At 40.3% G+C, this 26,590-nt stretch overlaps 1 protein-coding gene across 1 annotated transcript in view; it reads right to left on the minus strand.

Annotated features, from left to right (window-relative positions):
• The window catches only part of rgs6 (regulator of G protein signaling 6), a 32,129-nt gene extending 11,892 nt beyond the window's left edge, over positions 1–20,237 (minus strand). Inside the window, exons 1-11 of the mRNA XM_046060067.1 lie at positions 20,190–20,237; positions 17,325–17,421; positions 15,055–15,105; positions 14,167–14,273; positions 11,496–11,547; positions 6,872–6,936; positions 6,572–6,648; positions 5,135–5,216; positions 4,908–4,982; positions 4,410–4,511; positions 4,250–4,311 (exon numbers count right to left, since the gene is read on the minus strand). Coding sequence (XP_045916023.1) covers positions 4,250–4,311; positions 4,410–4,511; positions 4,908–4,982; positions 5,135–5,216; positions 6,572–6,648; positions 6,872–6,936; positions 11,496–11,547; positions 14,167–14,273; positions 15,055–15,105; positions 17,325–17,421; positions 20,190–20,222 — 803 coding nt within the window. The 5' untranslated portion in view covers positions 20,223–20,237. The remainder of the gene's footprint in view (positions 1–4,249; positions 4,312–4,409; positions 4,512–4,907; positions 4,983–5,134; positions 5,217–6,571; positions 6,649–6,871; positions 6,937–11,495; positions 11,548–14,166; positions 14,274–15,054; positions 15,106–17,324; positions 17,422–20,189) is intronic.
• Between the last annotated feature and the right edge of the window lie 6,353 nt (positions 20,238–26,590).

Here is a 26,590-nt window from a genome sequence, read left to right on the forward strand (position 1 = left end):
TCCTCCCAGACCTGGACTAAAGCATCCGCCAACTCCTGGACAGTCTGTGGTGCAACGTGGCGTTGGTGGATGGAGCGAGACATGATGTCCCAGATGTGCTCAATTGGATTCAGGTCTGGGGAACGGGCAGGCCGGTCCATAGCATCAATGCCTTCCTCTTGCAGGAACTGCTGACACACTCCAGCCACATGAGGTCTAGCATTATTTTGCATTAGGAGGAACCCAGGGCCAACCGCACCAGCATATGGTCTCACAAGGGGTCTGAGGATCTCATCTCAGTACCTAATGGCAGTCAGGCTACCTCTGGCGAGCACATGGAGGGCTGTGCGGCCCCCCAAAGAAATGCCACCCCACACCATTACTGACCCACCGCCAAACCGGTCATGCTGGAGGATGTTGCAGGCAGCAGAACGTTCTCCACAGCGTCTTCAGACTCTGTCACGCCTGTCACATGTGCTCAGTGTGAACCTGCTTTCATTTGTGAGGAGCACAGGGCGCCAGTGGTGAATTTGCCAATCTTGGTGTTCTCTGGCAAATGCCAAACGTCCTGCACGGTGGACGTCGAGCCCTCGTACCACCCTCATAGAGTCTGTTTCTGACCATTTGAGCAGACACATGCATATTTGTGGCCTGCTGGAGGTCATTTTGCAGGGCTCTGGCAGTGCTCCTCCTGCTCCTCCTTGCACAAAGGCGGAGGTAGCGGTCCTGCTGCTGGGTTGTTGCCCTCCTACGGCCTCCTCCACGTCTCCTGATGTACTGGCCTGTCTCCTGGTAGCGCCTCCGTGTTCTGGACACTACGCTGACACAGCAAACCTTCTTGCCACAGCTCGCATTGATGTGTCATCCTGGATGAGCTGCACTACTTGAGCCACTTGTGTGGGTTGGTAGACTCCGTCTCATGCTACCACTAGAGTGAAAGCACCGCCAGCATTCAAAAGTGACCAAAACATCAGCCAGGAAGCATAGGAACTGAGAAGTGGTCTGTGGTCACATCCTGCAGAACCACTCCTTTATTGAGGGTGTCTTGCTAACTGCCTATAATTTCCACCTGTTGTCTATTCCATTTGCACAACAGCATGTGAAATTGATTGTCAATCAGTGTTGCTTCCTAAGTGGACAGTTTGATTTCACAGGAGTGTGATTGACTTGGAGTTACATTGTGTTGTTTAAGTGTTCCCTTTATTTTTTTGAGCAGTGTACTAAAAGGATCTGGATACATCCTCCACCACTGCAGAGTACAGCATATAACAGCCATGCATAAGGCAAGAAAGGAAGAAGGGAATCAGGACCAAGGACAGCGACAGCATGAACAACCTGAGCTCTGTTTGGGTGTTCATATGCAGTTCTTTCTGAGTTCTGCATACATTTAGTTGCAAGAAAGACAGCAAGTAAAAGACTATCTTTGCTCACCATCAGACCCTTTGCATCCCTAGCATTAAACCTTGAACCCAAATAGCATTAAATTCTAACTGGAAGTGAGGCATCATCCTGTGAGAGCCCACCTTTGACAGCATCGTAAGGGATTCTTCCCAGCATCTATCTAATGTATCAGCTTTATTGTATTATAATTACATATCTACTTTGCTTGTGCTCAGATGCACTAAAACAGCTGTAGGACATTATTAATGTAGTTTTTCGACTGAGCTCACATGAATTCCACGTTTAGCACTCATACTTTGTTTATATGAGTCTGTACTTGTGCATGGACTTCTGTTCAGTTGTTTTGACTTTACATATTTACATATGCACAGAATGCATGAGTTTTATAGTCCACAATTCAGGCACTAAAGTAAAAGTAAACCGAGAATCAACAAACTGGACACTGGACCCATATTAGGACGTGACTTCCCACCAGTAGTTAACACAGTTTTGAATGTTATTGTCCAACATGATTGATGCTGTTTGTCATGTTGATTGTTGCAGTGTTTTGATAAATGCCCTGAACTATCCCCTCTGTGGAGCACCAATTAAACTCAGCTCAGTGCTTGAAGTCAGGAGGTTAAAGGGTCAGGGAGGTAGACTAACACAGCAGCCAGCAGTAATCACGGTTTTCTGCTCTGCTGGAAAGTAATGGCTGTCCTGGCTGACTGAGCAGAGGATGGGACTGTCGGGCAAGCAAGCACAGGAATGTGTCTGCCACACTGGAGCGACAGGGACTAGAAACACACCCATGCATACATAATTCTCCGTGTCGCTCTTGCACTATAGGGAATGTGGACAAAAGTAACAAGAATGTCTGTACAGCTTAATGCAATAACCCCGCAACATATCTAACATTTGTTAAGCTTACAATATTTGCTTTGAGGTTGTGTCATGCCAACCATAACCCCTATCCCCACCTTGCAGCATCTTTTGCCATTATCTTCTTGACCGACAGTTTGCTCTCATCTAAACCGTTAGAATGCCGGACCCTGACTGCCCTGTACAACACCTCTTACTGTATCTGGTATGGATTTGTCTTCACCTTTAAGTCTAATTTAAATTCAATTGAAAGTCAAAATTATGCCAGCACAATAAAAAAATAAAATAAATCAACCGGATTCAAGTATTCAAACAATTCCCCCTATAATTTCACAAAGTACAGCAACAAGCTGTATTGTTTCTTGTTGTAAGGTAGACACTCATTTCTAGTGTAGGGTTAACTTCAGCTGTGATGATTATACAGACAAAAACACTGCATCTGCTTTAGTTCAACTCAAGATTTTATTGTGATGACCGGGAAGCAGAACAGTATATGGAAATATATACTCAATGTAGTGGCAACTTTTAGAACTTCTTTTTCCACTAACGCAGGGCATAAAGTTTCTTACTCGTGCTTTCCAAAGAGGGCAAAACTGTACAATCCAGTGAGTGTTTTATTTGACAAAATAGAAGACTAAAGTTACAAAATAAACGTCTCCAGCAGAGTCCTAAATCCTGTGTGTTCTATCAAACGTACTTACACACAGGTAACTTCAAAATTTCCAATTGCTATACACGACGGTCAGAAAACTGTTGCTCCATTTCCTGCTTGGCTGCCCTTTTTTACCGCAGCAGGTGCCAATAGGTGCTCTCACCTCATTTTTACTACACTTAGCTGCATTTTACGGGCACTTGAATACCTCTGACTTAACAGGACAAACTAATGGAGCACAACTACACATGTTAATTTGCTAAATACACACATGACATCTGTCTGAGACAAACATAAAATATTACCAAGTGAAACACATAAAGGAAAATTAATATAACTGAATATGAAATAATCCAAAAGATTTTTCTTAATGGCTCTAACGCTCAAGAACATTCACTTGTATAGACCCTCTCATTTTATCCTCATACAGTTTTATCCTATAGATCTAAATATAGCCCCTCCTCATATCCTTATTAAGTCATATTCTGTAGATCCAAACCAGGGGTCCCTCTGGTAACATACAAAGAGGGCATTATGGAGGCGAGGGTACAAAAGAAATCCTTCTGTTAAGAACCACAAGGATACCAATGCACCAATTGTACAGTATGTCCATTACTAGTATTCCTTACATTTTCTAATCTTAGGTTGAAATATTCCTACTGCAATGGTACATTTCTTTCCACTTATATTAATAAAAGGTTTTTAGGACTATGGACAAATATTTGATATGATGGAGATTTTTGCAGTGCCCATATAGCATTTCTGTATCTTTTAATCTCACTTCAATTATTTAATCCTGGTTGTTTGACCCCATTTTAAAGTACTAGGTTAGTTAAGGCAGCCTTCATTGTTCTCTTTTCCATGGGCTGCCACACTGATAGGAGTGACATGCATGTTGAGTGGCATGAGTTAGCCTGTGCCTTGCCCATTGGCTTCCTATTCTAAATTGCCAAACTCATGGGGAGAATCAGGAAAATCCAGGGAGAAACAACAACAACCTACTGTAAACGCAATTCATCCCCAAACCAAAACAACAGCACAAATGCTGTGGAATTTTTATACCTACACTCTACTTCTAAATGCCAAATTGAAACCAGCAAAGGTTTAGATGGGATACCCAAATCAAATTACCTCCATCTGCCACTGCTCTAGTTCAGATACAGTAAAAGGGAAGTTTGATTATAGATGGTCACAGAGTGTGCAGCAGATGGGAAAGCAGGCAGGCGGTCTTTTTATGAGCAAAGCTGGTGTCTCCTTCTCAGCTAACATAATGTGTAGACTGAAAAGATAAAGATCAGACATGCTCCTCATAATGTGCGGTATTTTTAGTGCAGCCGAGACATGGGTTTCCTGTACCTTTCAGCAACTTTAGACATCTTCATACAGTGACGATCTAGCTGGGTGTTCAGGAATAAGATCTGAAAGAGGGGATGGTAGGAGTCAGTGTTTAATTGCAGCAGACAAATACTGTTTGAATGTTTTTTCAACAATGCACAAGATTTGGACAGATTTTTACCTCTTTCTCCACATCCTCCTTGGTGCCTTTCCTGCAGTGGTGCAAAGGAGTATGTATCGGACTCTGTGACTGTGTTCCCTCCTCCACCAAACCATACACTGACTGAACCATTTGAACATGATGAGAGAGAAGTGCGAGAGTTAATAAAGAGATAGAATGCGTAGTTATTATGTTCTTGCAGTGCAGAGAAGTAATGAAAATAGCTGCCAAGAAAAGCCACAGTGCACTGTGTTGGTGAAATTAAAGGGATACAATTTCAGTAATTAAAAAATGATTGCTTGCCTGAAAGTTAATCTCTTTAAAGAACAGTGATGAACTTTTGTCCACTGACACATACATTGTTTTTCCAAGTGAAGGTTTTCTAAAACCATTTTTTAAAAAGGAGCTTTTCTTTTCAATTTCAAAACCTTGGAAGACCTTCACTTACAAGGATTTTCAAAATAATTTCACATCAAAAGGATTAGCATCACTTCCTTCACACGTCACTGGAGCTTATACCTTCTTAACTCTATGAGGGTTCTTCATGCGTCTACATTTCCTGATGTCCATCTCTGTTGTGTTAACACATCCAGGCTAGAAAAAAACGATATTACAGTCAAGGTTGGTATTTCTTTTATTTTACAGTAAACCCAAGAGAGATGTGGAGAGAGAAAAAAAAAGAGCCAGTATATGGATGGTAGATCAGGTAAACATCTACAATGTAACATGCAGAGACAGTGGCTTACTACAGGTCTATGGACATCCCAGAAGGCTCTCTCCTGGCTGTCAAGGATCTTCCTCTCAGTTTTATCCTTTTTCCTGTCAATCCTGCAGATGAAATCAGTCAGTGAGTGAAATACACCATACAGCTTTGCCAGCATCAGATGTGGCAGATGACTCCAGACAGAAGGATAAGATAGATAGTTAGTAAACTCTTTTTGTGCACTCCCAAGTAAAGTGGTACATTATACTGAGTAGTTGATAAGTAATCCTTCTTACCTCATGATAATGACCCCCCTCAAGTGGTAGACCATGTAACAATTTACTTGAGAGTGGTCAGTATGTCAATTCACAGACATTTATAAACTAATAATAATTCATTGCTATAATATCTCTGTCTGTTCTCCAGCAACTCTCCATTATCAACTATACAGTCCTCTATTCAGAAATATTCAGGAACAACTCATTAACAATCATCAGGTTGTTCCTGATTCGTTCCTCACTCATTCCTTATTAATAACTCAGTTTTGTGTACCGTATTCTAAAGTGTTAACAGTGTACCTAATAAAGTGGCCTCTGAGTGAACATCTTGATGTTTACATATTCATGAAGAGCACCTCCAAATTTTAACCATAAAGCAATTTCAAGATATGTTCCCTGGACAAAAGAACATAATTGTGGGACCTCCCTGCCCTTCCACGTGCCTATGTGGAAAAACACGTAAGGCAAGGAAAGCCCCTCTCTGCCCATCCATGTGCTTTCTTTAAAAGCCAGAGGCAGAGAGCAGCAGTAAAGAACCCCCAAGGTACAGAACAGAGTAGTTATTCCTCAAAAGAGGAACCAGCTGAGCAGTCAGCTGATGTGGCTGCCTTTAAAATGGCTGCTATCAGCTGATGTGCTGGGATTGTGAGCTGAGCTTGACTTCATTGCCTGCCTGAACAAGTGGTATGCTTGATATCTGTGTGACCACCAGCTTTTTTAGAAATGTTGGTCACATACGCTGCAAGCAATTGACACAATAAACAAAGCGTTTTACACTGTGGGTTGCAGGTGCACACTCAAAAGTGTAAAGAACATGCAGGTGCCCTGGTGTTTGTGTCTTTCAATGTTACTGTTGATTATTAAAAAAAAAATCAAAGAGTTTTGGTAAAGGCTGGTATCCATCGTTTCCCCCCCTTCCTATCTCTATTTTCCAACTTCCATATGTTTAAAAACATACGGTCTATCACTCTTTGTTAAAAAAAATATTTGTCACATCATCTACCTCAGTAACATAAAGCAGCAGAGCTAGGGTGCCCTGATAACCCTGGATAGATAATGTGGTAAGTAATTCCAGAAACACTCATGGTATAGGAGGTCACACCGACATTGTACTGTATTGTTGATCTTTTACCTTAGGTGTGAATGACATCACCTCGTGTGTTGTACTTTCATGTGTTTCTGTGGTAACAGAGCACACTTACTTGACCTGGGCCTCAGCTTGCATGTAGATAAACTCCCACTTCCTGGCAAAGGCTCTCTGCAGTCTGGCTAGATTCTCCTGTTAGAGGGGGAAGATACAGACACGGAGACATTATGATCAAAAATCTCCAAGGAAAAAAAATTAACTAAATCAAATTAAATCTTAAGATATACTTCGTTCTGAGATCTCATTATCACAGACACAGAAACATGACCTGAAGAGGTTGTGTTTTTCTGTCTGAAGCTTGACACACAGATCAATAATGAGAAGTAATAGCTTAGAGAAAAAGTCCAGCACTCACCGCTTCATAATCTGCCAGCTCCAGTCTGGTCTTATTCTGCATGGTCCGCTTGCACAGGTAGATAGCTGAGAGAGGGACAGAGAGGATCAAAGACTGGGATTTATCAGTATACACATTCTGCTCCCTCCATTCATCCACTCATCCATGCATCTCTTATCCCCTATGTACCTCCCTCACCTCTCCTCACCTCCCATTATGAGAGTATAATCAGTTTCGGAAGAAGCCTGTCCACCTATCTGTTGCTTTGGGATTATGGAGGTGGAGTGTGAAGAGGCGCTGAGCCCTAAACTCCATGGCTGCCTCCATGACAGGATGAAGGGAAGGAAGTGGAACGGTGATTGACTAATCCTGTTGAACGTTGCTCTCTTCAGCGGAGGGTACAAGTAGTGCTACCGTACATAGCTCAGTGTGATGTTATTTGTTTTCAAATACAGGTATAACCGGATATAGTGTGTTCACAATGCCAGGTCAGGTTTTATTATTATGTGCTTCTGAATATCATAAATATGAAAATATATTAAATTTAAAAAATTAGAAAATCATGGATTTAATTCAAAAAGTGAAACTTTCAGATTCATTACACATAAAGTGAAATATTTCAAACCTTTTTTTGTTTTAATCTTGTTGATTACAGTTTACAGCTCATGGAAATCAAAACTACAGTATCTCAAAATGTATTAGAATTATAAAATAAAGACTTTATAATACATAAATGTTGACCCTAGAAGAGCTCTAATCGGCTAATTAACTCAAAACATCTGCAAAGGTTTCCTGAGCCTTTAATCTCTGTCTGGTTCTTTAAATTGTGTAATTACCACTGTATATGGTTGTTTTCATTGTTAATGGCAGAGTCCACCATTCCCACATGAGATTGAATTTTCAGATCATGATGGGATGCTATACAACAAACTCAGAATGATGATTTTATTTCAGAATCAGCTTTATTGCCAGGTATGTGTACACATACGAGGAATTTGATTCTGCATTTTACATTGCTCACGATGTGCTTACAAAAATACAAAATCACAATAATTAAAATAAAATCAGACAGACTTCTGTGTAGACAACACAAATATACACATGAACAAAAACCAATATAGACATTGACAAATACTGCAGTGAGCACAGTGCAAAGGATGCAGGATTATGTACATGTCGGAAGTGGATGTGATATACAGGTACATATACATGCATACATGTACACAGTGCGATGAAGCATAGTGCAAAGGATGCTGGAATAAAGTATTTTGTGCAGGAGTAATGACCTGAGGTAGGTGGATTTGGTATACAGTATTTACAATATGACAATGTAACAGTATGAACAGCTCTGAAATAGAGAATGGTGAATAAATAAGTGTTAGTCAGTAAACAGGTGGCTGATTAGAGACAGAGTTACTGGGTTATTGCACAGGAATTGTTCCTGACACTATGAGTCAGAAATCAGCTGTTCATCAGAGTGATGGCTTGTGGGAAGAAACTGTTCCTGAGACTGTTGGTTTTGGCGTACAGTGCTCTGTAGCGCCTACCAGAGGGGAGACGCTGGAACTGATTGTGTCCGGGATGAGATGGATCGGCAGTGAACTTTCTGCCGGTTTCCTGACTCTGGAAATGTATAAGTCCTTAATGGAGGCCAGGTCGACACCGATGATCTTTTCTGCGGTCCTGACTGTCCATTGTAGTCTGCTCCTGTCCTTTTTGGTGGCAGATCCAAACCAGACAGTGATGGAAGTGCAGAGGACAGACTGGATGATAGCTGTGTCCGTGTTGGGCTCCCACTTCAGGTCCTGGGATATAGTGGATCCCAGAAACCTGAAGGATTCCACAACAGACACAGGACTGTTGAGTATGGTGATGGGGGGCAGAGCGGGGGGCTCTTCCTGAAGTCCACAATCTCCACAGTTTTGAGCGTTTTAAGCTCCAGGTTGTTCTGACCGCACCAGAAAGCCAGCTGATCAACCTCCCGTCTGTAGGTCGACTCATCACCGTCCCGGATGAGGCCGATGACCGTTGTGTCGGCGGAGTTTGACAGATGGGTCTCTTGAGGTGTAGTCATTGGTGTAGAGAGAGTTCTGTGCTGATAGTCCGGGTGCTGGATGTGATGTTCCCCAGCCTCGCCTGCTGACTCCTGTCAGTCAGGAAGTTTGTGATCCACTGACATGTGGAGGCTGGCACAGTGAGCTGGGTGAGTTTTGTGCTGAGGATGTTCAGGATGATGGTGTTGAACGCTGAGCTGAAGTCCACGAACTGGATCCTTGCATATGTTCCTGGAGAGTCGAGGTGTTGCAGGATATAATGCATTCCCAAGTTGACCGCATCATCCACTGACCTGTTAGCCCTGTAGGCAAACTGTAGGGGGTCCAGCAAAGGGCCTGTAATTTCCTTCAGGTGGGCCAACACCACTCTTTTAAAGGACTTCATGACTACAGATGTCAGGGCGACAGGCCTGTAGTCATTTAATCCAGAGATGGTGGGTTTTTTGGGGACCGGGATGATTGTGGAGCGTATGAAGTAGGAGGGAACTTCACACAGCTCCAGTGATCTGTTGAAGATATGTGTGAAGATGGGGGCCAGCTGGTCTGTACAGATTTTCAGGCAGGATGGAGACACACCGTCAGAGCCAGGAGCCTTCCTGATCTCCTGCCTTTGGAAGAGGTGGCTCACGTCCTCTTCACAGATCATGAGTGCAGGTGAGCGGTCAGAGAGGGGGGGTGGCAGTGTATCAGAGGGGGAAGGTGACTGTTTGAAGATGGTGCTGGTGATGGTATTTTATTGAAAATCAAATACAGAGGGCATAAATGACAAGCAGCCTAACCGTTTGTATAAGAATGTAACAACCAAATATGTTTTTGATGAAAACTGCAAATACTTTGAAATACATATATTTGTGGATTTCTATTACATTTATTTAAACAAGAAATGTGTATCACAAAAACATTTGTGAACCTTATTTTTTATTTTTGAATTAGTTTTATATTTACAATAAATATTTTTGTGTGCATTCAAAAGTATTTTTATGGGGAAATATTTGTTAATCCTTCTGTGTGCATTCATTAATACTGAGATTGATCTAACTCCATACAGATATAGCACTTGCCATGCAGTGGTTACAAGCATTTCCATTTGAACCAGTGGTGTAGTCTTCGCCGTATACCCACTAGGAACGGTCACTGATTTCCGTATACCCACTCAAAATAGCGAGATGATACGTAACAACATCGTTTTGTGACAGAACTTTCACGTGTTCATTCATAAATTCACCCCGTCTGTGTTGCGAAGCTTACTAAAGGAGATGTGAAACGCGAGCAAACCCAAACTACACTCTTTCAGTGTTTTGGTAAGCCTGCAGCTGAATCTCCTGCCGCTCCGGGTGGTGACACCGCTGCTGCAGCAGGTGACACGAACGTTATGGTTACTGAAACGACAGAAACGAGCCAGATGAGGCTGATGCCATCATAACGTAACCTGGTGAGTGAAAGCAGCTTAGACGTTATCATTAACGCGATCATTAACCGAACTGTAACAGCATTGTTGGTATATTGAATAGCATCTAGAAGTAGTTAACTTTTCTAACGTAATATGGTGGATAAATGAATGCAGGAGGCTGTGTGTGTGTGTGTGTGTGTGTGTGTGTGTGTGTGTGTGTGTGTGTGTGTGTAGGCCTACAGTAGTAGAAGTAACGTTAGCAGTTCCTGGATGATCGCTACATAACCTAAGTTTGACAGTGGTTTTGGAAGATAAGTAGCCTATGCTTGAGATGATGTGGACCACTTTTTGTGTCCTCACTGTTAATAATATTCTGTAATGAAAAAGTTTTGGTGATAGAACTGCACATAGGCCTATGTTCATTGTTTTTACTGCTACTGAGCCTCAGCTTTCCATTATTGTTAATAGTTGCAACTTACACTCTTAAAAGTGCATTGAAAATTGCCAGCTGATAAAACATGCTCCAGGAACCAGATTCATGTAACATCTAAGGCTTCATGCAGCTCCTAACTGGCTGTCTTAGATTAACATTAAACATGAAAATCAGTCTATTCTCCCCACCTGCATAGGTGTCATTTAAACTGGGGACAAGCATTTGTTAAGTCTTCTGAAAAATATCGGTAAGAACGGTATTAACATATCTTCTAGTCTTGTCCTCGTGACCTCAATATTCTGGATTGTCATGTTTCCTATGCTAACTGTTTTGACACAACTCTAATCTGAGCCCTAAAATGTCCCCACCACTTTTCAACACAAGTGACGCTGTAACTGTCATCGGCTGTTAAAGTCTTTGCAGTGTTTATAACACATAGCCTATGCAGTCCAGTCAGAATGCTCTCTATAACATGCATACTGTATGTATTAGTGAGTGTGGTGGTGCTTATGGGACGTCGCTCTGGGACAGGTGAGTATGGGGCTGGGAGGGAAAAATCACAGTATACTCACTACAAAAAACTGGACTACACCACTGATTTGAACACTATTCCATTAAAAAAGTAGTGTTAAGATAATCAATTTTATGACCAAGCATTGCTTCTTAAAATACATGGGAGGACATTTTAAAGGAGGATTTATCACAAGAATTTGTTGGGAGGAAAAAAAAAGAAAAGCAAATAACAATGGATCCCTTTAAGACTCTTACCATAGTCTGTGTTCTCAGGCTCCCAACAGTTGGACGGCCAGAAATATGGTGCCTGACGGGAAAACAAAATGAAAAGGTGAGAGTCAAAGCTGTCGATCAGCCAGCGGTTAGAATTTCAAAGTGTGCAATCTGTGCTAGAAAAACTGAAGAGACAAAACTATGCAGGCAAATGTGTATTTTCTGTAACTGGAGTGATGACGGTGACCTTTATGAGACTGTTGTTTTGCCTCTGAGACACAGCAGTGCACATGATTGCTTTGCGCCACTATGTGAGCAATCAAAATATTTTTATTATCAGGATTGAACAGAATCAGAACAGCTGACTCCGAAAAATTTTCCACTAGTAAGAGGCATCCTGGGGTGTTGCAGAGGAGTGGGAGTACTGCAGCAACAACAATAAAAACAAGAAGTGATGAAAGCTGCAAAAATAAACAATGGGAAAGCAGAACAATAAAGCCACAGCTAAAATAAAGCAACAGATGCTGATCGTTATGTGACATAGCTTGCAGGGTTTTGAATCAAAGTTTTAAAACAATCTTTATATGTTTCAACGAGGGGAGATTTTACAGGGTGGTAATTGTTAGAATTTTCCTTCTCTGTTTTTCTCTTTGTCTTGCACCTAATTTGCCTGGAAAATGAATTGCTAATGAATGGTGATTATCTTTATGAAGCTTTTCTGCTATGGCAAACAGCCACCCCCCTCTCGCTTTCTCTTCCACTTCACTTTGAAGGAGGAGAACCAAGGTCAGAGCACGGTAATGTGCACTGCCGTCTGGTTTAATTAAACTGCTCCTCCAGCTCTGGTGGAGACTCAGCCCTCCAACAAGACTCAGTGAATAGGAAGGAAGATGCTACACAGACATCATTCTAATCACGCCATGTGCCGCCTTGCCATTCCCCACTGAGGAATGTGAAAACATTGTTTCCTATTTTTAATTAGGAAATTCAGGATAAAACAGTCTGCCATAATTAATCTGTGACTTTAACGCCACTGTGTTATCTGTGAACGGTGATGGAGGAATAAAATGTCAGCCTGCTTTTCTTTCCTTTTTTGTCCCTTGATGAGACTCTAATTCTAGTGCACGACTCCACTACACTATGTCTTTCTGTCAGGCTTTTGGTAGCCGCCTACCCAGTCCGAACCAAGACCTGCTTCCCCCGCTCGCTTGATGAATATTTTAACAGATCATCATTCATTTTTAATAGGGTCACAGGATCCTAACATAGTACTGAAGCAGCTGTAGAAAGCGGACTGGGCCTTCTGTCATCAAGATCAGGGCTGGTGTGTTGTAATTCCATAACAGAACAAGTCAATCAAACAAGTAATCTTAAACAGATGATTGGGGTCTTTATGAAAGTAAGTGCCCCGACAATCGGATTAACCTCACTGGACTTTTCAGTATCTGTCACACTAATACAGGATGAATAAATTATTAGTTTGAGCTTAGGTCTGTTACAAAAAGGCACAGTGCACTTTGCATTTATTGGAGAGAAAAAAACGACTATAATCCATTTATGATAAAGAGTCATTACCAGAAAAGTGCAAAAATACCCCCATTCCATAAGTTGTATCCTTGTGGAGGCCCAGAAATTGTGGATTTTAGCCATTAATCAAGCTCTTTTTAATGTCCTTGAGCAATCTTACATGACTCAGATTCAAAAAATGATACAAATCTGTCATTTGTAGAGTTAACAAGTTTCCAGCCACACTATCAGCACCATCAGCGCTTCGAGCTAAATGCTAACATCCATTTGCTAACATTCTCACAATGACAACGCTAACATACTGATATTTAGCAGGTATAATGTTTGCCATGTTCACCATCTTAGTTAACGTTTTAGAATGCTTACAATTGTTAATTAAAATGTACAGCAGAGGCTGATGGAAATGTCATTTAGCAGGTATTTTGTTGAGTTTCTGACATAATGGCGCTTTATGAAAAGTCAGGGGATCACCATTGACATTAGGATACATTGTAGGGGAACCAATAATGTTAGTACAAGATTGAGTGTCGATCCATTGAGTAGAGATACTGGATGTCACTTGATAAGTAAAAACTTTGACCTGCACTAGAGGATAAGTCATTAGGCTTCATTCTCGGAGGATGATGAATGGTTGGACAAAATTTCATGTCAATCCATCTTATACTTGTTGAGATAATTCAGCCTGGACCACAGGGTGGACTGTCTGACATAAAGGAATGGTGCTACTGTGGCTAAGAAAGATTTCTTTAATACAGGTATGTCAGTGATTCTTAAAAGTAGAAAAGTTGCCACAATATTTTTTCCCTGCCACAACGAGGGCATTGTCCAATCTGTCTTTCTGTTGAAAGTTGTTTATACCGCTGTCATAAAATACAGAACTCCATTCTCTCATCAATTACCTCATAAATGTAATGACAACAATAACGATGTTTCAAAATCCATGTGTTGGCTTTCTTGGCAACATTTGATATACAATTCAGTATCAGGTGACAACAAAGAGGTTCAACAAAATGTCAATTACCACTTTCAATCAATCCAAGACAATAAGTACCTGAAAGCAAATTTTCACAGAACTCACTTGGTTGCACGCTGTGTTTCAGTCTTGAACTAAATATAGAGTGAACATTATCTATTGATACTAAATGTAGCCACTTTAGCGTCTTTATTACTTGATACTCCTCCTCACCTGAAAGCGGTAGAAAGCACCATCGTCTTTGAGGGAGAGGACGTGGTCTGAGATCGGGAAGAAGTACCCCTGAGCTGCAATGAGACTCCCAATGTGGATGGCCTCAGCTGTGAATAGACCAGAACAAGGAGTACAAATCACAGTGGGTTCCTCAGCACTTCACATATTATCTGTGATGCAATGTGTGCTGGGATGTAAATAACTCAGTAGTATCAATATCAAGACAATGAAATAAAACTAGACACAGAAAGTGACATTTTAGAACAAGACATGAAGCAGCTGCCAAATCTAAAAATCTTCAGAATATGACGAGTTTCTCAAGTTAAAGATATGGAGAAAAGCCACATTTAAAGTATTTTATCACCCTTTACCACATATTTAGATATCCAGTTGTAACATTTTGAATTCAAATTGGATTTCAGCTATAGGATTCAGGCCTGACATAGTTTGACTGGGGATATACATGGATGACTCAGTGATTGACTCAGTTTCCAGGCTGTGGGCTACTGTAACAACAATAAACACTGTTCTCCCACCACCATGCCTCCAGGGCAGGGCAACTAAACAACAAATCCATGGCAAAAACCAGCCAGTATTTTTGTTAAAGTTATCAATTTCCTGCTCATTTTGTGTTCTCCATTTTTTTTTCTGTTGACAATGTTTCTGTAGGTTGAGTAAATGCTAATGCGACCTGCAAAGATCTTCAATTTATTTCAAACATACCAGTATTTAGGCTTCTGAAAAGTTATCCTCCCTTTCCCATTTCAAGTAAGTTTTCAACATAAGGATAAATGCCCCCCTGAATTTTATGTTGTACAGTAACAATTTCAAAGTATATTTGACACCCACATTAAGGAAGCACAATTATACAATTCTTTAAAAACTTACCTGGATCCTCGATGGACAGGTTCTTCATCAGCCACTGTACAATATCTGTACCTGAATCAGGTCAGACAGAAAAAGACAAATGACTGTTACACAATGTTCACAAAGAAGGAGTGGTGGAGATGGGTACAATTTAAAAAAGGCAGGGATTATCTCGCACCACTGGCACTCAGATGAGCATTATTTAGAGAAATGAAATTTTATGTTATTCACATGATAGGTATCCTAAAAGATTTTTGTTGTTGTTAGAGTATCGTCTCATCTGTGCTTCCCCTCTGCTTTCTCTGAGTCCCGAGGGAGGTGGTGTTAAATCCTTCATCATTCATTAGTTTCCTGGCCCTCAGCACTCAGCTGCAAACATTTTAGCTGCTGTTCTGCACATCCATCCGCTGCTGTTGTAATTGTGTTTATTGATTTGCTCTGCTTATGGCATATTGGGTAATGCATATTCCATAAGTGCAAGAACCGAGGGGAAAGAAAAGAAGAACATTAACAGCTTTTCTTTGTTTCCATCATTTGTTTAGGGTGTGTCAGAGCCTGTCACTGTGGCTCCAGCCTGTTCAAGTAATTTAGATTATCAATCAAAGCAACTACAGCCTGCAGGCAAGGTGGCTGACTTCAATCGCTACCTGTCAGGTCCAACTGGCTAATAATGTTTTTATTTTTATTTTTTAATTGTTTATTTACGAGTATGTTTTCCTAGTGATTTACATCATTACAGTTCCACATATTGGCACATATAGTCTTCTCTCTGCTGAAGAAGTCAGAGTTTGATTGCCTTGCTTAAGGGCAACTTCACAGTAGGAGGACAGCGTTACTCATTCCGTTTCCACACACACTTTTTCCCCCCCCTAACACTTAATCATATGTTGTCCTCCCACTTTGCTTCCAGCTATTTAGCTATTCTCCAGTGAGCCACTGCTGAAGAAACACAGCAGCAGCCTCAACAGAACCAGAAAGTAATGCAGCCACAACACATGTTGTGTTTTGGGTGTAAGGGGGTGACTCAGCTGGAATTCTAGCTTCTAGTTGATCCAACACTATTACTATTGGCCTCTTTGCATAACCCTACAACTGAATGGTGTAAACTGACATCAATCACGTTGGGATTGTTGTTTGAAAATGTAGACATTTTATTTTACATTTAAACAGTCTTGTTATAACTATGCAGTTATGCTTTAACTGGAAAGCAAAATGTCCATTGGTACTATATATAGGGGAAACTTCCTTAGAAGAAAAATTCCCTTTAAACCCAAGTAAATATGAAATATGAATTTAGTATCCATTTATTACTGTACTTTCTTCTCCATATATGTTGGATTTTATGTTTTCTTGTACACATTTTTCTGCATGTTCATATGACCTGTATCCATCAACTGAACACCGTCTCTGGTTTCCTGATAATTAGTAACAATGTACATAGTACTTTCTGGGAAACTTCCTAGGAAATTATTGGGAAATTACAGTCATGTAAAATTAAGTTTAATCAATTATGCAAGTTGACAGGAAGTGGATACCTACCAAATGTAAAATAGGGATGAGAATATCCAGAAAACTGACCAGAAAGACAACAGAATTGGTTGTTTAAAATACAAAGTTGCTCTAAATATTTAATATTTTTGATGAACCCACAGAAAATTATAGAGCGTTTTAACATCTTTCAGCTAACGTGTTCTGCTCGATGTATAAATAGGTAACTGTGTGCTGACACATTCAGCACAATACTTTTTAAGCACATACTATGTCAGTATTGTGTTTACAGCTTGTTGTGATGCCACTGAGGGGTCAAAAACATGCAAGTTTAAACAACTTATGTTTAAATTTTTCTGATACAGACTTTTAAAGGTCATAGAAAAAATGACTGTTGTCTCTCAGGAGCAAAGGCAGATGTACTGTAACTCTTTAGTGTGGAAGTCTACGAGAACAGTGGCAGATCAGAAAGCGTACGAGTCATTCTGGAAACCTAACCTTGCAGATGTCAGGTCAGAAAACGCTCAAATGGGTTCTTTTGGAAGACAATGACAAACTACACAGTTTGTAGTTTGGGATGGAGGAATTGTTGTTTGAGATGCATTAATCCACCTAATTTCAAGATTTACATCAGGGGAACGAGGAGAGAACTTCCCTGAACAACCTACTCTGAAGGTTCCACAAAGAGGATCCAGATGTGGTCTCCTCAGGGTCCCCTTTTGCCTTTTTCTCTTTTCACTTTTAGCAGTTTATGTTTGCGCATTGCAGGGTTGTCTTTCTATCTCTCTCTCTCTACTTCTTACCAGTAACAACACTAGGGATTTTGGTCATGAAACTTTTGACAGTTCTGATGGGCACACCCTCTGTCTCATCCTGGATGTGAGCGACAATGTCTTCAATCTGCAAAGAGGACAGAAAGAGGGACAGAGACAGGGAAAAGGAGATCCAGTTAAAATGACGTGGATAAGACTGAAACTTGAATACTATCTGTTTGGAACAAGCCACAACTGAAGAACTGATTAAATGTGCTATATACAGTATAAATGGATTGGATATTCAGCCATCACCACATTACTTTTAATCTGCCAGTTTCTACTTTGCATTTTATATTTGCCATGTGTCTCATTTTTGGATCTGCCTCTTTCAAAGTCTGCATTTTAAGACACTTTTTTGCTTTAACTGTCCATCCTTTGAAGCTCTCATTCTTCCAAATTCCTAAGAAACTTTTAATTATGCTATGGTAAATAATCTGTAGACCATCTTACTTAGGGAAGATACGGGTTCAGCTCACTTCACTTCAGCGTAAGAAGACCTCACCTTCAGAAGATAGCCCTTTCAAACAGACTTTCTGTGAAAATGCTTTTTGGTTTGTATAGAAAAATTGAAAGAGGCTGCTACTACACTGCTCAAAACAACTCATTTAATCACTTAATCATCATATAACATCATGCCAATTACACTTCAGAGATGTTAATCTGTCCAGTTAGGAAGCATAAGCAATTGTTGAACAGTGTCACCTGTTTTGGTGCAAATGAATGTTGCAATAGGTGCACTGGAGAGGCAACAGCAAGACAGCCCTCTAAAAGGGAATAGTTTTGCAGGCAGTGGCAGTCAAACGCTCTCTCTCCGTGTCCTTCCTGACTGATTGTTCTCTAGTTTTGTGTTTCCCTAGAGTCCTTGTCACTACTGGTATGAGGCAGTACCTGCAGCCTATTAAGGTTGCACAGGTAGTCCAGCTCATCCAGGATAGAATATCCATAACAGTCGTCGACAATGCCCATTAGGCCGGGCATTGTCGCATTGTGGCCAGTGTGTGTAGGCAGTTTCTGGATGACAAAAACCTTGATGCCATTGATGCCCCCTCATGTTCCCCAGACCTAAATTCAATTGAGAACATCTGGGTCCTTATGTATCGGGACATCCGACACTGCTAAGTAGCACCACAAATTGTCCAGGAGCTCACAAATCCCGATAGTGGTCTGAGGGGAGATCCCCCAGGACACCATCCGCAGTCTTATCACAAGCATGCACAGATGTTGTCTAGAGTGCATACATGCATATGGGGGACATACACACTACTGAGTCACTTTAAGTGTTCCTTAATTTTTTGAGCAGTGAATTTCAGCACAAACTGACACAAAGCTTTCAGACTTTCAAGTTGATCTTCTCTGCCTGTCCTGTCTAATCCAACTCCAATCCCTCACTCTAAGGTCCTGCCCCAGTGTCTTGTTTTAAAAGTAAATATAAGGTACATCACATTAACGAAGTAATGATCACATTTCATGGGACCTTTAAACACGCAAAATACACCAACTTTAATTAGTTAATGACTACATATCATTACTGGCCATGGTTATAATAATATCTACAAAAGTTGCTACATCAGCATAGTGGGAGGAAAATCTCAATACTGAGTCCCATGAAATCATTTGATATAAGCAGGAGAAGAGGTTCAGCAGGACAGCAAGTGCCTTTGGGCCATTATTACAACTGTACATATGTTAAATGAAACACATTGCCTGTTTTTCGCTGTAGTAATCAGATTAGAATATGATTTACTGTTGTTTTGATTGCAATGTTGACACCTCCTCTGCACAGCCGCTTTTATGTTTGCGGCAGAGAGTGGGAAGTGAGAAGTTGGTCGCTTTGGAGACAGCTAATGCAAAAACTACCACACAACTAAGCAGCTATATTTAAACTCTGAATCAAATCCTGAGCAGAGTGAGAGAACAGAGAGAAAGAGGTGGCTGCATATGTTTCTTCCACCTGCACCATTAAAGCAATCATATTAAAGAAGTGCTAAAGAAAAACAGCACAAAAGACATTATGTGTAGACTTAGTCATGCATGCACATGCCTCTAAACTTCCTGTGCTTCTGCTAGCGTATAGTACTGCACCTATGTCATCATACTGTGTGCATTTTTCTGACCCTTTTAGCGTTATGAGTATATTTTTAATATGCAAGCTAGCTGTCATTGGATCACAATTCCAGCAGGCACCCACGCTTTAGTCAAAGATTATGACTACTTTCACTATGGACTCAGAGTGTACTAAAAGTACAGTGCTTTAAATAGATAGAACATACAATGCATCCTATACTGACAAATCTTCCCAGACCTCTATTTGAAATTATTGCACATTGTGACATGCATGCAAAACAAAGTAATAATTTTGCTTTGCTAGCATAATTTTTACTTGTATAAGTAGCTGAAGCATCTAATCTGTAATATTAATGTATCATCATATGTCTTAAGCTTAGAAGCTTGATAATTTGACTAAGAACATGTAGTTATTTACAGCACAGAACCTCACGGAGGAAATGCAGGGTGAAAGCGATTAGACCTGGCAGTAAATCTGCTACAGAAGAGAGAAATTCAGCTTCTTTATAAGAGCAAAAGGACAAAAGAGCAAAAGCATTATATTAGTTTTGGCCTGTGCATTGGGCTCAGCTCAGCTAATAAGATTATGTTGTTTTTTCTGAACACTAGCTCCCAGCATGACCATCAGTAGATTTTCAAAAATGTCACAATTGATTATTTGGTTTGGTGTATTTATAACCTTCAAATGCACTTATAAAATACTGGAACATACTAAACAAAAAGAAAGATAAAGTCCAAGGTTGTGCTGTCTCAATCCCCTACCTCTTTTCAGATGTTTTACATCCCTACCTTAACATTATGTTGTGATAGTTCTTCACACATCCATCTACCCAGCTTCCAAGTTTTAGGAATTGCAGGTTGCAACTGTTTCTTAGCAGGGCCAGTGATTCCTGGACTCTCTGCAATGACAATTCACTGTGACAGACCAAGAAATAATTACAGCATGCAACTCCTTGTTAAACTCGCCCCCGCTTCCAGTCTGTATCCTATCCTAAGCTGAGGTAATCATCTCTTGGCTCTAGCTTTGTACCAACAAGTATGACAGTGGTATCAATCTTCTCGAAAGAAAGTGAAAAAGAGTAGCTCGCAAAATGTTGGACTATTCCTTTATTGGAGTCTGGGGTTATGGTAGCACATAATAATTGGCAAATATTAAAGAAAAGAACAGCTCAAAAAGCACATCTCATTCACCTTCCAAGAAAAGATATCCCCAGCCAGTTTGAAAATTTAAACTGACAGGCTTTCTGCTTTTACTTTTCTGGCTGTCAGACTGCTGTCACCTTGTTCCCCCCCTCTTGTTGAAAGAAAATGGATCCTGGCTGTCAGCCATAAGCAAGGCAGAGTCAGGCTACACATCTGAATCGATATAATAATATGATTCTAACGAGACCTTGATGGTGCGTGGAGACAGCTGGTCGAATTACTTTAATGGCTTCCGATGTCATGAACAATTTACTCCTGCCCCACCTATCAAAACAGATATTCACATCAGAGTTATTGCAGGTTACAGCCGTCGACACCAGAATAGCAGGAAAGGATGCCAAAACTTTCTCCTGTATGTCTGATGACAAAAAACACAACATGCAACTGACTTAAAGTCCAAAAAAATCCAAGAAGAAAATACATTACTGGTCACATCACGGAATTAAAAAATAACCACACCATCAATCACTGACTGTAGCAGTAACCAAGACACAATCAAAAATAACTATGAGCGTCACAAAGTAACACCTGGTACCTAAAAGTATCCTGCTACATGCCAAAATACGTTATAGATTTACATTTCATAATAGAGATCTATGTAGCAGCTTGTGTAGATTAAAGCACATATTTTACTCTTTCAGTACACAGAGTATTTTCCTCATACAGATCACTCACCCCTGCTGAAATGCACTCTCCTGTCAGTGACTGGACCAAACCAACAATTAGCTAGGTTTCAGCTCTTCTCGTCTCAGCTTCTGTGCCTCTAAACAAGGGGCTCTCAAACTGAGGGGCTCATGGCTCGGACATCGCACGACCATTGGGAAAATATGGAAAGACAATCTAAAGTTAAACGCATCTGAATTATAATACGCCATTGTTACTGCATTTTTTAAAACACAGAAGTCAACAGGACAAAAAGCTAAATGTAAAAGTTATACCACGGAATGAAATTGGGTTACATTTAATTTATGTTGTTCTCTCAGGGCAATACAGGGCTTCATTATTTCATTAAGCAATTTACTGGGAATGTGCATATGAACATATTTAATTGGCCAGCGTAGCACCTGCAGGATGATGTTGTGTTGCATTCCTGCAAAAGTTAAGACAGGTTAAACTTTTTTGCCACAGACCTCAAACCTGCTTTAACACAGAGGGGGACTGCATTTTTTATTTATTTTTTTCACACAACGCTGCTGTCTGTCTGAACATGGCCTCAACACTTTGTTTTGGGCTTAAAATTAGAATTAGGGTTCCTTTAAAGGTCACTCGTGGGCTTAAACTGGTACTATGTCAGTGAGGGTTCTCATAAGTGCATTCAAATGCATATCAGCCCAGTGGGAGAAGATTTCATCAAAATTATTGCGAGCTACTCTATGTAATGCCCTGTGAGGAAGTGGATTGCCTGATTATAGCATTATCACCACATGGTTATCATACTTACCTGGAGTCTTATGCAAGAATGTTAAAATATTCCATAATAAATCCTGCAGTCAAAATTAAAGAAGAATTATCAGCAAAGCATACTGATTAAAAGTAAAAGTGCAAATTTAGCCTACTAACTCCTTTCAGAATGTTTTTATTATCATCATCCCCTCATCCTATATTTGATGCTACTGTATATGTCCACGGTTTTTCAATTGTTGGCTGGGTACAACAAATCTTCAAAAGTGAACATTTATTTAACCTTAAGGATGAAGCTGTCACTTCTGGCCACTGAGACAACTGTAAGTTACATTAGAGTTTCCAGAATGGAAGTAGGCTAGAGCATCCCGAGTCAGCCACGTCGACCCATGGGGAGAGGCCACAATGACTCTCAGCTGGACCCATAACCTGGCATGCACATCCCGCCCTACATGCAGACGCGGCCAACAAAAGTACACTTTACTTCACAGCTGCAATTATCCTTTGTTGGCATAAAGAGAAATCTGTGGGAGTGGAGACCGACAAGGTCAGCACTGCCAGGGCTATAATGAAGCAAGTATGCGTCCTGCTGAGAGGCAATGTCACCAAACCAAAATCAGCAATGGATTGAGGGCTGGATTCAAAATCACACCAAAAATCCAAATAAAGAAATTTGAAATCACAAGCTGATCAAACATGACTTTCATCACTTTAACTCAGAATGTGACTCAGTAGTGTGAGTAGTGTGGCCCCACATGCCTGTATGCAGTCCTGTGCATGCTACTGATGAGACGTTGATCTGGGAGGAGATACCCCAGGGCACCGTCCTGGATCAGGGCACCAGTGAGCTCCTGGACAGTCTGTGGCATTTGGCAGCTTCAGATGGACCAATACACAATGTCCCAGATGTTCTCAATTGGATTCAGGTCTAGGGAACGTGAGGTCCAGTTAATGGCATCAACGCCTTTGTCATCCAGGAACTACCTATACACTCTAGCCACATGAGGCCGGGCATCGTCCTACACCAGGAGGAACCCAGGGCCCACTGCACCAGCGAAAGTTCTGACAATGGCTCTGAGGATTTCATCACAGCATGCATGCAAGCATGTGGAGTAGCGTGTACTAGCAAGCCCTTTTATGGCAACAGTCCAGCTCTCCTTGTGTAACAGCTTGTCTCCTGGTATCTCCTCCATGCTCTTAAGATTGTGCTGGGAGGCACAGCAAACATTCTTGCAACAGAAGAGAGATGTGCCACCCTGGAGGAGCTGGATCCTCAACTCAAACTAAAGAATAATCTGTCAGGGAGGATAAGGAGAGAGCAATTGTCTGTGATCACAGCCTCCCTTTTTTCACAATCATTTGCACCAAAACAGGTGACACTAATTCACAATCACTTATGCTTCTTAAGTGGACAGATCAATATCTGATCAGCTCTGGAAGGAGATTTAGCTCCTTCCAGAGCTGCTTCAGTATATCTGCATATTATCTGCATGTTCTTCTGTGCCTTAAGTGGCACTTGCATACTGACAAGGAACACTTGGACAAAAAGTCAAGTGAAAACAAAAGGAAAAGGAGATGGGAGATTGTGTGAAAGAGCCACCCAAACAGATACAATTTTCCTAAAATGTCACACATATTAAGGTATGAACTTAAAATATACATTATTTACATTCTTTCCACAAGGACTGTTGATAACTAAAATTATCAAATACATGTAGTAAAGTAGAAGCATAAAGTAGAAGGAAATTGATATTCTCAAGTATAAGGCCCTGAAAATTGTACTTAAGTAAAGTAAGCATGTACTTTCAACCACTGATCAACCACATATACAACACTACTATTAAAGCTTTGTGGAAAAGCCACAAATTTAAGCTTATACTGATCGGTTACAATCATTTGTAGAAAGAGAATGTATCTGAAATATAATGTGATTACCTTCAAATGTATTTCTGAGGCAGAGATAAAACAGAAAAATCTCCAGTCAACTGGCTCTACTACCTCAGTCACATCTGACCTTGAGTAAGCAAAATGAAATTTTACCTAGAGCAAACAAATATGTATTGTGTTATCATTAGCAACAGTAACATATAAAGATTTTCAATAACACGTGTTTGATGTTTATAAATTAAGCTCTGATTCCATCTAAATACTGTGAGTATTCAAGATATAATTACAGTTTCAGTGACAGGAAGCCACATTTTGGCTCAACTCCTCAGCTTAAATAGATCTAAAGAAATGTAATCTACATTTTTGGTCAATGTCATGCACGTGTTCTTTATATAGTGTGTTCCAATCCGACACATTATCATTCATGACATCATTGTCCACATGTCCCAGTCTTAACCCTAACCACCAAAAGCATGCTCTTTTTCTGACCCTAAACACCAAAACCCTGATCTTTTCTTAACCCTGACCACCAAAACCATGCTCTTTTTCTGACCCTAAACACCAAAACCATGCTCTTTTTCTGACCCTAAACACCAAAACCCTGATCTTTTCTTAACCCTGACCACCAAAAGCATGCTCTTTTTCTGACCCTAAACACCAAAACCATGCTCTTTTTCTGACCCTAAACACCAAAACCATGCTCTTGTTCTAACCCTGACCACTAAAACCATGTTCTTTTTCTAACCCTAACCACTAAAACCCATGTTCTTTTTCTGACCCTAAACACCAAAACCATGCTCTTGTTCTAACCCTGACCACTAAAACCATGTTCTTTTTCTAACCCTAACCACTAAAACCCATGTTCTTTTTCTGACCCTAAACACCAAAACCATGCTCTTTTTCTGACCCTGACCACTAAAACCATGTTCTTTTTCTAACCCTAACCACTAAAACCCATGTTCTTTTTCTGACCCTAAACACCAAAACCATGCTCTTGTTCTAACCCTGACCACTAAAACCATGTTCTTTTTCTAACCCTAACCACTAAAACCCATGTTCTTTTTCTGACCCTAACCACCTAAACCCTAATCTTTCCCTAAACCTAAGCATGTAGTTTTGGTATCTTAACCTAACCAATGTGCGACCATTTCACAACATTAACTACATCTTAAAAAGGCATTTCATACAGAAACTGAAGAGTATCTTGTGCGTCAAATACTGACACCTTTGTCAAAGCGTTATTCAGATATCTTGAAGTGAGAGACCCCTTTGAAAATGATCAAGCCAGTTTTCCCTTACGAAAATTTTGCCTATATGGAGGCATTATTGAGACACCAATGGATGTCTTGGGTTATCTCGTTTAACAGTATATCAGCCGAGGAGAGTTTAAGTGGTTAAAATTTGAGAAGGTGGCAAATAAAGTGACAATACACTACAGATCCATGTACTGCAGAGATAGTGACTGTATTGATGTACCATATGTTGTCAAACACATTTAAGCACTACACTTATCAGGGTTGGGAGGGTTACTTTGAAAATGTAATCTGGTACAATTGCTAATTACTTGTTTAAAAATGTAATCAGTAACGTAATCCAAGTACCACAAAATAAAAGTAATGTAATCTGATTACTTTTAGTTACTTTTGGATTAGTTCAATGCCAAATAGGCAAATGAAGACAAGTATCAATGATGCGTTGTCTGCTCAGTGTAGTTTTAGAAACATAGAATAACAAAATCTCCCATTCCCAAAATCCATGTTTAAATGTTTTTATATGATGTGCTTTGCACTATGTCACCACTATGGCAGTATCTGGCCCATCATTGACAAAAAATGTGTTTCGTAGGTATGCTTGATGAAATTTAAGAGTTGTCATTTGGAAAACCATTTTAAGATGTTGATGACTCATTCTGCACTTGTTGTATTCATTTAGCGTCTAATGAAAAGATTTCTCAATATGAGCTGCTGAAGCATTGTGTTTCTGGGGCCGGGCCCCACTGATGAAACAACTTTTTTCACTGATTTTGGTTAAATGGGATCATATTTGATGGAGATATCTTAGAAATATGGAGAAAATATTGTGTGTTGCAACACACGTGCTTCATTGTATGTGTGACTGGTGTGTTCACTGTTGCTGGTTACCATGAATACATGAGCCACTCAACATGGCCAATTGTTCTTTTAGGTTAACTGAATGCTAACATTATTGCTCATTTTGACAGTGCCCATAATTAGGTCAAAGCTTGTCACATGAGCAAAAATCACTGTTGGACCACCAAGACATACACATATACAGGTGCTGGTCATATAATTAGAATAGCATCAAAAAGTTGATTTATTTCAGTAATTCCTTTCAAAAAGTGAACCTTGGATATTATATTCATTCATTACACACAGACTGATATTTCAAATGTTTATTTCATTTAACTGTGATGATTAAAACTGACAACTAATGAAAATCCCAAATTCAGTATCTCCGAAAATTAGAATATTAAGACCAATACAAAAAAAGGATTTTTAGAAATGTTGGCCAACTGAAAAGTATGAACGTGAAAAGTATGAGCATGTACAGCACTCAATACTTAGTTGGGGCTCCTTTTGCCTGAATTACTGCAGCAATGCGGCGTGGCATGGAGTCGATCAGTCTGTGGCACTGCTCAGGTGTTATGAGAGCCCAGGTTGCTCTGATAGTGGCCTTCA

This window comes from Micropterus dolomieu, linkage group LG10, assembly GCF_021292245.1.
Source record: "Micropterus dolomieu isolate WLL.071019.BEF.003 ecotype Adirondacks linkage group LG10, ASM2129224v1, whole genome shotgun sequence".
In the NCBI taxonomy this organism is placed as follows: Eukaryota; Metazoa; Chordata; class Actinopteri; order Centrarchiformes; family Centrarchidae; genus Micropterus; species Micropterus dolomieu.